General features: G+C 48.5%; 1 protein-coding gene across 1 annotated transcript in view; it reads left to right on the top strand.

The window, feature by feature from the left end:
* The window catches only part of noc2l (NOC2-like nucleolar associated transcriptional repressor), a 146,197-nt gene that overhangs the window by 86,631 nt on the left and 46,549 nt on the right, over positions 1-13,017 (top strand). The window contains exon 15 of the mRNA XM_078425031.1: positions 6,139-6,282. Within this exon, the coding sequence (XP_078281157.1) occupies positions 6,139-6,282 (144 nt within the window). The remainder of the gene's footprint in view (positions 1-6,138; positions 6,283-13,017) is intronic.

The following is a 13,017-nucleotide window of genomic DNA, read 5'->3' as shown; positions in this document are numbered from 1 at the left end:
ATTCTCTGCCTCAGAAGGCAGTGGCGGCCGATTCTCTGAATGCATTCAAGAGATAGCTAGATAGAGCTCTTAAGGATAGCAGAGTCAGGGGGTATGGGGAGAAGGCAGGAACGGGGTACTGATTGAGAATGATCAGCCATGATTACATAGAATTTCGGTGCTGGCTCGATGGGCCGAATGGCCTACTCCTACACCTATTGTCTATTGTCACAGCCTCCAGAAAGTGCAGATAAAGAAAAAAGTGTAAGTGCAGTAATAATGTAGATTGGAAGATCGGGATATGATCGCACAGATCGATGGGCACAGTCTTTTGCCCAGAGTGGGGGAAGCGAGAACCAGCGGACATAGGTTTAAGGTGAAAGGGGAAAGATTTAAAAGGAATCTGAGGGGTAACTCTTTCACACAAACGGAGGTAGATGTATTGAGCAAGCTGCCAGAGGAGGTAGTTGAGGCAGGGACTATCCCAACATTTAAGAAACAGTTCTGACAGGTACATGGATTGGACAGGTTTGGAGGGATATGGACAAAATGCGTGCAGGTGGGACTAGTGTAGCTGGGACATGTCAGCCGGCGTGGGCACGTTGGGCCGAAGGGCCTGTTTCTACACTATCACTCTGTGACTCTCTAACACAAAGTGCTGGAGTAACTCAGTGGGTTGTACAACATCTGTGTAGGGCACGGATAGGGGGTATGGGGAGAAGGCAGGAACGGGGTACTGATTGAGAGTGATCAGCCATGATCACATTGAATGGCGGTGCTGGCTCGAAGGGCCGAATGGCCTCCTCCTGCACCTATTGTCTATTGTCTAAAACAGTCCCTTCTGCCCAACTTGCCCACACCGGCATATATGTCCCGTCTACACCAGTCCCACCTGCCTGCGTTTGGCCCATATCTCTCCAAACCTGTCCTATCCATGTACCTGTCTAACTGTTATAGACAATAGACAATAGGTGCAGGAGGAGGCCATTCAGCCCTTCGAGCCAGCACCGCCATGCAATGCGATCATGGCTGATCACTCTCAATCAGTACCCCGTTCCTGCCTTCTCCCCATACCCCCTCACTCCGCTATCCTTAAGAGCTCTATCCAGCTCTCTCTTGAAAGCATCCAACGAACTGGCCTCCACTGCCTTCTGAAGCAGAGAATTCCACACCTTCACCACTCTCTGACTGAAAAAGTTCTTCCTCATCTCCGTTCTAAATGGCCTACCCCTTATTCTTAAACTGTGGCCCCTTGTTCTGGACTCCCCCAACATTGGGAACATGTTTCCTGCCTCCAATGTGTCCAATCCCCTAATTATCTTATATGTTTCAATAAGATCCCCCCTCATCCTTCTAAATTCCAGTGTATACAAGCCCAATCGCTCCAGCCTTTCAACATATGACAGTCCCGCCATTCCGGGAATTAACCTAGTGAACCTACGCTGCACGCCCTCCATAGCAAGAATATCCTTCCTCAAATTTGGAGACCAAAACTGCACACAGTACTCCAGGTGTGGTCTCACCAGGGCCCGGTACAACTGTAGAAGGGTTATGTTATACGTCTTCTCTTTTATTTTTATACTGTCCTCAACTTCCCTTGTCAGCCACAGTCACCTCTCACTCCCCTTAGAATCTTTCTTCCTCTTTAGAATGAACTGATCCTGCATCTTCTGGATTATTCCCAGAAACACCTGCCTTTGCTGTTCCACTGTCATCCCTGCTAGGGTCTCTTTCCATTCAACTCTGGCCAGCTCCTCCCTCATGCCTCCATAGTCCCCTTTGCTCAACTGTAATACTGACACTTCCGATTTTACATTCTCCCTTTCAAATTGCAGATTAAAACTTATCATGTTATGGTCACTGCCTCCTAATTGTTCCTTTACCTTGAGTTCCCTTATCAAATCCGGTTCATTACACAACACTAAATCCAGAATTGCCTTCTCCCTGGTAGGCTCCAGTACAGGCTGCTCTAAGAATCTATCTCGGAGGCACTCTACAAACTCCCTTTCTTGGGGTCCAGTACCAACCTGATTTTCCCAGTCTACCTGCATGTTGAAATCTCCCATAACCACCGTAGCATTACCTTTGTTACATGCTAATTTTAACTCCTGATGCAACTTGCACCCTATCTCCAGACTATTGTTTGGGGGCCTGTAGATAACTCCCATTCAGGTCTTTTTACCGTTACAATCTCTCAGTTCTATCCACAATGACTCTACATCTTCTGATTCTATGTTACCCCTCGCAAGGGACTGAATTTCATTCCTTACCAACAGAGCCACCCCAACCCTTCTGCCCACCTGTCTGTCTCTTCGATATGATATATACCGGTGAATATTCAGTTCGCAGCTCCGATCTTCCTGAAGCCATGTCCAACTTCTTCTCAGTACATAAGCCCCCCAGCCCTGGCAATGTCACTGCGAATCTTTTCTTCTCCATTGAACTAGAGACCCTCATTCCTGCCAGCGGTTCGGTAAATTAGTTTAGTTTTTGTTTTAGTGTAGTTTAGAGATACAGCACTTTGGCCCACTGAGTCCATGCTGGCCATCGATCACCAGTTCACTAGTATAAGAAAATAACTGCAGATGCTGGTATAAATTGATTTATTCACAAAATGCTGGAGTAACTCAGCAGGTCAGGCAGCATCTCGGGAGAGAAGGAATGGGTGACGTTTCGGGTCGAGACCCTTCTTCACCAGTTCACTAGTTCTGTGTTATCCCACTTTCACACCCTACACGCCAGGGGCAATTTACAGAGAGGTCAGTTAACCTACAAACCCGCACGCCCTTGGAATGTGGGAGGAAACCGGAGCACCCGGGGAAAACCCACACTGTCACGGGGAGAACGTGCAAACTCCACACGGTCAGCACCTAAGGTCTGGATCGAACCCGGGTCCTTGGCGCTGTGAGGCAGGAGGTCTACCAACTGCGCCACCGTGCCGCACCCTTCTCTGCAAAGCCCTCCCCGTCCTTCCTAAAGCATGGCATCTTGCAGCAGGTACAACACCCCGGCAATGGTGGAGCCAGTGTTGTGTGGATCCATGGTGAGTTCCCTGATGGTCGGCCAAGTCGCTCCTAGTTTCAGAATTGTGTGGAATTGCTGCAGGGATCTACGTTTGGCCGTTCCTCTGTTTCTCTCTGCCAGGTAATGTTTATGGCACGTTGCACCACACTTTGAAAGACTGCTGCCACTTCCTGCACTAGGTGCCACCATAAATGCTGACCGGGCCCTGGTGAGACCGCACCTGGAGTACTGTGTGCAGTTTTGGTCTCCAAATTTGAGGAAGGATATTCTTGCTATGGTGGGCGTGCAGCGTAGGTTCACTAGGTTAATTCCCGGAACGGCGGGACTGTCGTATGTTGAAAGGCTGGAGCGATTGGGCTTGTATACACTGGAATTTAGAAGGATGAGGGGGGATCTTATTGAAACATATAAGATAATTAGGGGATTGGACACATTAGAGGCAGGAAACATGTTCCCAATGTTGGGGGAGTCCAGAACAAGGGGCCACAGTTTAAGAATAAGGGGTAGGCCATTTAGAACGGAGATGAGGAAGAACTTTTTCAGTCAGAGAGTGGTGAAGGTGTGGAATTCTCTGCCTCAGAAGGCAGTGGAGGCCAGTTCGTTGGATGCTTTCAAGAGAGAGCTGGATAGAGCTCTTAAGGATAGCGGAGTGAGGGGGTATGGGGAGAAGGCAGGAACGGGGTACTGATTGAGAGTGATCAGCCATGATCGCATTGAATGGCGGTGCTGGCTCGATGGGCTGAATGGCCTCCTCCTGCACCTATTGTCTATTGTCTATTGTTAGTGCTTCGTGCAGCACTTAACCCGTTTGATGGAGATTGTGAATCATTGCCACATCAAAAGGCTCCTTGATTGCAGTGCTGGCAGTCTGACAGGGGGTTCAGCAGAAGCCTGCTGGACCATTGCTGGCCTGGTTACACTGGCTGTTACCGGGGCTCACAAGTTCACAAGTTACAGGAGTAGAATTATGCCGCTCGGCCCGTCGAGTCTACTCCGCCATTCAATCATGGCTGATCTCCGCCACCTAATCCCATTTTCCTGCCTTCTCCCCATAACCCTTGACACCAGTTCTAATCAAGAACATGTCTATCTCTGCCTTAAAAATATCCACTGACTTGGCCTCCACAGCCCTCTGTGGCAATGAGTTCCACAGATTCACCACCCTCTGTCTGAAGAAGGTCCTCCTCACCTCCTTTTTAAAAGAGCGCCCTTTAATTCTGAGACTTTGACCTCTAGTCCTAGACTCTCCCACCAGTGGAAACATCCTCTCCACATCCACTCTATCTATGCCTTTCATTATTCTGTAAGTTTCAATAAGGTCCCCCCTCGACCGTCTAAACTCCACCGAATATTGGCCCAGTGTTGTCAAGCGCTCTTCGTATGCCAACCCACTCATTCCCGGGATCATTCTTGTAAACCTCCTCTGGACCCTCTCCAGAGCCAGCACATCCTTCCTGAGATATGGGGCCCAAATTTGCTCACGGTGTTCCAAATGCGGCCTGACCAGCGCCTTATAGAGCCTCAGCATTACATCAGAAGGGTCTCGACCCGAAACGTCACCCATTCCTTCTCTCCCGAGATGCTGCCTGACCTGCTGAGTTACTCCAGCATTTTGTGAATAAATCTCAGCATTACATCTTCTGGGTCTGTTCTGTGTGTGACTTTGTGATGGTCACCTAGACTTATCTATGAAATAATTCAAAGAACACAAGACTCAGTTAAAACTTTTTACTTTTACACCAAGGTGGGAGAAGACACAGAGACCTGAGTGTACTGTTATTCACTCAGGCACCTGCTTCTGCCCTCTCAAGGAATACCCAGATGACAGGCAATATGTATACAGCTCAAAGCAGCACATTCAGTAGTTTTCCACAGTTACATGACATAAGCTAGTCTTAACAATAACATAGTAGAGTTCCCATAGTATAGTTCCTTTAGTTGTGTTAGGGAGTCAAAGAGGAGTAAAGAGGAGTCGCATAGCTAAGATGATTAGAGAGGCACCGTTGTGCGATAAGGAGGCACCATCGGATCTAGTTCAGAACATTGGAATGTCCAGTCCTCAATAAACCCTGAGAAACAACTTCTAAACCCTGAGAAACAACTTCTAAACCCTGAGAAACAACTTCTTATCTGCAGGTGCCCAGTACCGTGAAGGCCAACTTCCCACGGGCCCGTTTTTAGTATATAGCATATTCAGCTTAAAATGTCTGCCATAGTTAGCACAAAATGTCTTCCACAGTATTAACCCTTACAACTTATCATGGCTTTTTGATCAAAGCAAGTCCCATTTTAGGTCCATATCCCTCAAAATCATTCCTATTAATGTCTTTTGCATGTTGTTATAGTCCCTGCCTCAAGCACTTCCTCTGGCAGCTTGTTCCAAATACCCACCACCCCTCTTTTAAAAAAAAGACTAGACCGAGTGGACCCGTTGGGCCCAAATCGCTCCTACATTGGTGCAGCACCCTCTCCTCTATAAAGTCCGTGCAGACAGCACCTGTGGTCAGGAGCGAAGCCGGGACTCTGGTGTTGTAAGGCAGCAACTCCACCGCCGCGCGCTATAAAATTCCTTCAATTAATCTGCGGTAAGGGTTGCACTCTATAAAATATCTGAACGCCCATTGCTCAGTTTCATATCATATCATATCATATATATACAGCCGGAAACAGGCCTTTTCGGCCCTCCAAGTCCGTGCCGCCCAGCGATCCCCGCACATTAACACTATCCTACACCCACTAGGGACAATTTTTACATTTACCCAGCCAATTAACCTACATACCTGTACGTCTTTGGAGTGTGGGAGGAAACCGAAGATCTCGGAGAAAACCCACGCAGGTCACGGGGAGAACGTGCAAACTCCTTACAGTGCAGCACCCGTAGTCAGGATGGAACCTGAGTCTCCGGCGCTGCATTCGCTGTAAAGCAGCAACTCTACCGCTGCGCTACCGTGCCACCACGCTATTGTGCAGCGGGATGTTATCGGGTCTGTCCATCAGACACCTCCACATACACAAAGTCCTGGAGTAACGCCGTGGGTCAGGCAGCGTCTCTGGCGGACATGGCTAAGCGAGGTTTCGGGTCGCGGCCCTTCTGGGTCTTGTTCCTCGTGACTTTACTGTCTCTCTCTCCTGCAGCTGAAGACCTTTCTCAAGGAGTGCAAAGTGGCCAATTACTGCAAGCAGATCAGACAGCTGCTGGAGAAAGTGCAGGAGAACTCGTCCTTCCTCACCAAGAGGCGGCAGAAGGCCACGTTTGGCGTGGTGGACAAAGAGGCTGTGGTGAGACTCGTGACTCGTGACTTGCTGTGTGATTATTTCCCCCAGGCGTCCTCCCGTCTCCGATCAGCGGCAGGGACCTTTAACTGATGTTTATAGACACAAGTTATTGAGGGCGTGCAGCGTAGGTTTACTAGGTTAATTCCCGGAATGGCGGGACTGTCATATGTTGAAAGACTGGAGCGACTAGGCTTGTATACACTGGAATTTAGAAGGATGAGAGGGGATCTTATCGAAACGTATATGATTATTAAGGGGTTGGACACGTTAGAGGCAGGAAACATGTTCCCAATGTTGGGGGAGTCCAGAACAAGGGGCCACAGTTTAAGAATAAGGGGTAGGCCATTTTCAACGGAGATGAGGAAAAACTTTTTCAGTCAGAGAGTTGTGAATCTGTGGAATTCTCTGCCTCAGAAGGCAGTGGAGGCCAATTCTCTGAATGCATTCAAGAGAGAGCTAGATAGAGCTCTTAAGGATAGCGGAGTCAGGGGGTATGGGGAGAAGGCAGGAACGGGGTACTGATTGAGAATGATCAGCCATGATCACATTGAATGGCGGTGCTGGCTCGAAGGGCCGAATGGCCTCCTCCTGCACCTATTGTCTAAGATGCTGGAGTAACTCAGCGGGACAGGCAGCACCTCTGGAGAGAAGGAATGGGCGACGTTTCGGGTCGAGAGCAAAATGTCACCCATTCCCTCACTCCAGAGATACTACTGAGTTCCCCAGCAATTTGTGTCTATCTTCGGTGTAAACCAGCATCCATCCCACACATTTTGACTGGTGCCTGGTCAATCTAGAGGTGACATTGTGCCAAGCACCCGCTCAACACATGAAATGAAACCAATTGCTTTGGAAGGCTACACACTGTGGAGACTTTGAATTGGTTGATTAAATTGAAAGGGACAGCATGGAAGCAGGTCCTTCGGCCCCCCGAGTCCACGACGACCATTGATCATCCTGGTTCATGCTAGTTCCCTTGCCCCACTTTCACATCCACTCTCTGTACATTAGCATCAATTAATAAAAGCCAATTAACCTGGATGTCTTTGGAATGCGACAGGAACCTGGAGAAAACCCACTCGGTCACAGGGAGAACGTACAGACTCCGTGCAGACAGCAGCGAGTCTGAATCAAACCCAGGTCTCTGGCACTGGGAGGCAGCAGCTCTACCCGCTGCGCCACCCATCTGCCCATTCCAGCATGGGACAGGCTGAGCGCTGGTTGGAAACAGACTCTAACGTAATGGCACTTGCAGTCAATACTCTGGTTAGAGTTGTTGGCATCGCCTAGTTATGTGAGCACATGAATATCCATTCATTTTGCTGAGAAAGATGGGTCAGCACGGTGGCGTAGCAGTAAATGTGCCGCCTTACAGCGTCAGAGACACAGGTTCGATCCCGACCACGGGTGCTGTCTGTACGGAGTTTGTACATTCTCCCCATGACCGCACAGGTTTTCTCCGGGTGCTTCGCTTTCCTTCCACACTCCAAAGACGTGCAGGTCCGTAGGTTGTGTAGGAAAATAACTGCAGATGCTGGTACAAATCGAAGGTATTTATTCACAAAATGCTGGAGTAACTCAGCAGGTCAGGCAGCATCTCAGGAGAGAAGGAATGGGTGAGACTGAAGAAGGGTCTCGACCCGAAACGTCACCCATTCCTTCCCCCCTGAGATGCTGCCTGACCCGCTGAGTTTCTCCAGCATTTTTTGATACCTTAGGTTAATTGGCTTCGGTAAAAATTGTAAATTGTTCCTATTGTGTAGCCTAGTGCTGGCTTATGGGATGATCGCTGGTGGACACGGACACGGTGGGCCGAAGGGCCTGTTTCCCCGCTGGATGTCTAAACTAAACTGTACTGAAGATGTCCATTCCGCTCTGTCCTGTTTATAGGAGTGGGGCTAAAGGCGTGGAGTTGTAAACCTTTAGAGTTCTGTATCCCAGAGAGAGATTGAAGTTGAATCATTGAGTATATCGGCAGATCAATGGAGTATGAAAACAGAGCAATTGCAGGAATCGAGTGGGAATGCTTTGATGTAAAGGTCTAGCTGCAACCTCATTAAAGGGTTGCACGGGCTCGAGGGGTATACGTTTACTGACACTGCCATCTCTTGTACTGCACTGAGGGCTGTATCATTGGGAAGTGATTGTACAGTCGTGGCAGTACCACAGTGTGCCAAGCATGTTAGTTACTGGCTCAGTCGCCATCTTGCCTGAGCAAGGTGATGACTTTTGTGAAGCTGGTTAGATTCTACGTCTGATCAGTCTGAAGACGGCTCTCGACCCGAAACGTCACCAGTCCCTTCCCTCCAGAGATGCTGCCTGACCCGCTGAGCTACTCCAGCTTTTTGTGTCTATCTTCCATTTAAACCGGCATCTGCAGTTCTTTCCTACACATTGATTCTACGTATCATGCACTTTGAAGATTCCCAGCCAGCAGTTACGGTCAACGCTGAACTCGATGTGTTTGGACCCCAGACCAGCATCGATTCCAGGGCTGTGACTGTGTAACTTTATTGACCTTGTACAAGGAGAACATTGGACATTTGCCTCAGGATTTGAAGGCATTGGAAAGGACTACGAGCTTTCACATTCCCCCTTTCTTGTCATCAGGCAATGCACCCGGGGGGAAGGTTTTAAAGAGAACTGGGCCAAGTGACCCGAACCTATCCTGAATTGGTGCAGCACCTCCCCCCTCCCCCTCCCCTTCCCTCCCTCCCCCTTCCTCCCACTCCATCCGCCTCAACCCCCCTCATCCTCCCCCCTTCCTCCCCACCCTCCCACCACTCTCCCTCCCTTCCCCCTCCCTCCCTAGGAGATAGATTTAAACTTTAAAATGTGAATGACTTTACAAATTTATTGTAAAGTGCGGCACGGTGGCGCAGCGGTAGAGTTGCTGCCTTACAGCGAATGCAGCGCCGGAGACTCAGGTTCGATCCTGACTACGGGCGCCGTTCGTACAGAGTTTGTACGTTCTCCCCGTGACCTGCGTGGGTTTTCTCCGAGATCTTCGGTTTCCTCCCACACTCCAAAGACGTACAGGTGTGTAGGTTAATTGACTGGGCAAATGTAAAAGACAAATTGTCCCTAGTGTGTGTAGGATAGTGTTAGTGTGCAGGGATCGCTGGGCGGCGCGGACTCGGTGGGCCGAAGGGCCTGTTTCCGCGCTGTATCTCTAAATCTAAAAAAATTGCAATGAAACTTCTTCCATTCGCACCAAAGGGACGACGGTGAGTAAGGTGGGCCTAAAAGTGTCGTGTGATCGTGTAACGTTTTGGCTTTCCAGGAACAAACAAACAAACAAACGAACGAGAGTTTTAGTATAGAGATGCTTTCATGAAAGCTAACATTAAGAAAATGTAAAAGAAATCGAAGGATCTTGTAGCGCAACGAGTTAGCAAGACAGGGAAAGGAGGTGAAAATGAATTTAAAAACTGCGGATGCTGGAAATCTAAAATAAATACTGGAAATACTCTACGGGCCAGGCAGCGTCTGTGGGAAAAGAAACAGATTTAACGTTCGGGGTACATGGGACCTCGAGGTTTAATGTTAACTCTGATTCCACACACACTGATGCGGCCTGACCTGCTGAGTATTTCCCACGTTTGCTGTTTTTACTTCGGGTACAGGAATTGTTCAGGGCGGAGATGGGATGCTTGATTTTATTGGGCTGGGCATGGAACGCAAGATCTGAAATACCACGCAGATACTGTACAAAGCACCCAGGTTGCAGTGTGAACCGTGTGTATTGTTCCGTGCACCATATTACAGGGAGGATGGATTAGCACCTTTAAGAGGACGCAGAGATTTATGAGGACAGTAAAGAGGCAGGGGTGTTATATTAATGAGATAGACACAAAGTGCTGGAGTAACTCAGCGAGTCAGGCAGCATCGCTGGAGAACAGGAATAGGTGACGTTTCGGGTTGAGACCTTTCTTCAGTCTGAGTTATTCCAGTTTTTTGTGTCTATCTTTGGTTTAAACCAGTATCTCCAGTTTAGTTTAGTTTAGAGATGTGGCGCGGAAACAGGCCCTTTCGGCCCACCGGGTCTGCGCCGACCAGCGATCCCCGCACATTAACACTATCCTATACCCACTAGGGACAATTTTTACATTTACCAAGCCAATTAACCTACAAATTTGTACGTCTTTGGAGTGTGGGTGGAAACCGAAGATCTCGGAGAAAACCCACTCAGGTCATGGGTACAAGCTCCGTGCAGACAGCACCCGTAGTCGGGATCGAACCCGGGTCTCCGGCGCTGCATTCGCTGTAAGGCAGCAACTCTAGCGCTGCGCCACCGTGACCGCCCTGCATATATCCAGTTCCTTCCTGTACATATTCATGAGATGTTGGCTAGACTGGGTTTAATTTTGGTGTGTGAGATTATGATGGTGCGAGCAGGAAGGGTTTGTAACTCTCGGCAAAGGGGTAACAACAGGGAGCATAATGAAGGTACGGTGAAAGGTTGATGACACACTGGTCAACCTGAGGAGTAACCTTCAGCAACAGACTGGTTCCACCGAGATGCACCACGAACGCCACAGGAGATCCTTCTTCCCTGTGGCCATCACACTGTACAACTCCTCCCCCTTCTGTCGTGGGGTAGGCCGACTCCTCCCAGCTCCATCCATCAGACACCTCCACATGCACAAAGTGCCGGAGAGGAACTCAACGGATCAGGCAGCATCTCTGGAGAAAAAGGATGGGTGGCGTTTCGGGTCAGGACCCTTCCGCAGATTGATAAGGGCAGGAGAAGGGCAGTCGGAAGAAGGGTCCCGATCTTGACCGTCACCGATCCTTTCTCTCTGGAGATGCTGCCTGTCCCACTGAGTTACTCGAGCACAGGGGGTTCCCAACCTTTTTTGTCCCGTTTACCCCTTTGCAACTTTTCGAAGGTAAATTTACCCCCACCCTGTTTCGTTCAGTAATTTGAGTTTACACTTCTACCATAACAAAGGGGACATTTTAAAATACTGTTTTTACCATTATTATTTTAATTTCAAATAACAATAATAATAGCACGTAACATTGCTATTTCGCTTATTTATGAACAACTAATGATGGACAGATACCGGAACCAAATACTGTCAGTCAATGAGAACACGTCAAACAACATTTCTACCTCTAAACTAAATTTTTTTTTTAAATTGAATCATAATTGGAAAAAAATACGTACAAATCCAGAATCAACAAACTTACCCCCTGCAGGTAAATTTACCCCAGGTTTGGAACCCTTGCTCTTGCACTTTGTTGTCTGTCCATGGATATGTGAAGTTTCACGTTGGGACCCTTCTTCAGACTGAAACGTCACCCGATGAAAGCATCACCTATCTATCTATGTTCCCAGCCGATGCTGCCTGACTCGCTGAGTTACTCTAGCATTTTGCTGCTATTTTGTTTGTAAACCAGCATCCTCAGTTCCTTGTTTCTACGTTCTGCACCTCCGTCTACACTCTGCATACCCATCAGAAACATGTCCGGAAGCTAGTACCCTCTGTGGCCGAGATCAAACTGAGTCACAGCTCAGCCACTGAGGAGTTTTCTCTCACTGAGGCAGACTCGCTTTTAGGCAGCCAGTCTACTTCATTACCACTCTTCGGATAAGAGTTTTCTTCCCTCCATTTCCCCCGCACCCCCTCCACTTAATATTCTGATCGATAACTCATGAATCATGCCCTCTAACCATTGATCTCTTTGCAAAGGGAAGAAAGTCCTTTTCCCACAGCCTATCCCACAGTTTGGCCCATGTCAGTTCATAAGTCATAGGACCAGAATCAGGCCCATCGTGTCTACTCAGCCAATCAATTGTGGCTGATCTACCTTTCCCTCTCCACCCCATTCTCTTGCCTTCTCCCTAGAACCATTGACATCCTTGCAAATCAAGAACCTGCCAATCTCCGCTGTAAAATTACCCAATGGCTTGGCCACCACAGTTATCTGTGGCAATGAATTCCACAGATTCACCATCCTCTGGCTAAAGAAATTCCATCCCCTCAACTCCTTCCTAAAGGTACTTCCTTTTATTCTGAGGCTGTGCCCTCTGGTCTTAGACTCTCCACCTCCACTCTATCCAGGCCTTTCATTTTTCGGTAAATTTCAATGAGATCTCCCCCATCACTCCAGCGAGTAGAGGCCCAGTGCCATAAAACGCTCGTCATATGTTAACGCAATCAATCCTGGGACCCTCTCCAACCCCAGTACACACCTCCTCAGGTGTGGGGCCCAAAACTGTTCAAATGTTGCTGTTATGCCAAAAGTTTCAGCATTACATCCCTGCTTTTATCTTCTAGCCCTCTCGGAATGAATGCTAACATTACATTTGCCTTCCTTACTTCCGATCCAACTTGCAGATTAACCTTTTGGGAATTCTGCACCAGCACCCCAAGTCCCTTTGCACCTCCGATTTCTGAATCGACTCCACATTTAAAAAATAGTCTACGCCTTTATTCCAACCACCAAAGTTCGTGACTGCACACTTTGCTGCACTATATTCCAGCTGCCACTTCTTTGCCCACTCTCCCACCCTGTCCGAGTCCTTCTGCAGCCTCCCTGCGTCCTCTACACTACCTGCCCCTCCACCTGTCCTCTGCCGTATCATCCACAGACCTGGCCTCAAAGCCATTGATTCCAATATCCAACTCATTGCTGTACAACATGAAGAGTAACGGACCCAACACCACAACTTGTCTTCTGACATTCAGCCAACCTGCTCTCTATGCTACCATCTTCCCTCTAATACCA

This window comes from Rhinoraja longicauda, chromosome 30, assembly GCF_053455715.1.
Source record: "Rhinoraja longicauda isolate Sanriku21f chromosome 30, sRhiLon1.1, whole genome shotgun sequence".
Taxonomy (NCBI): Eukaryota; Metazoa; Chordata; class Chondrichthyes; order Rajiformes; family Arhynchobatidae; genus Rhinoraja; species Rhinoraja longicauda.
This window is presented reverse-complemented; position numbering and strand designations above follow the sequence as displayed.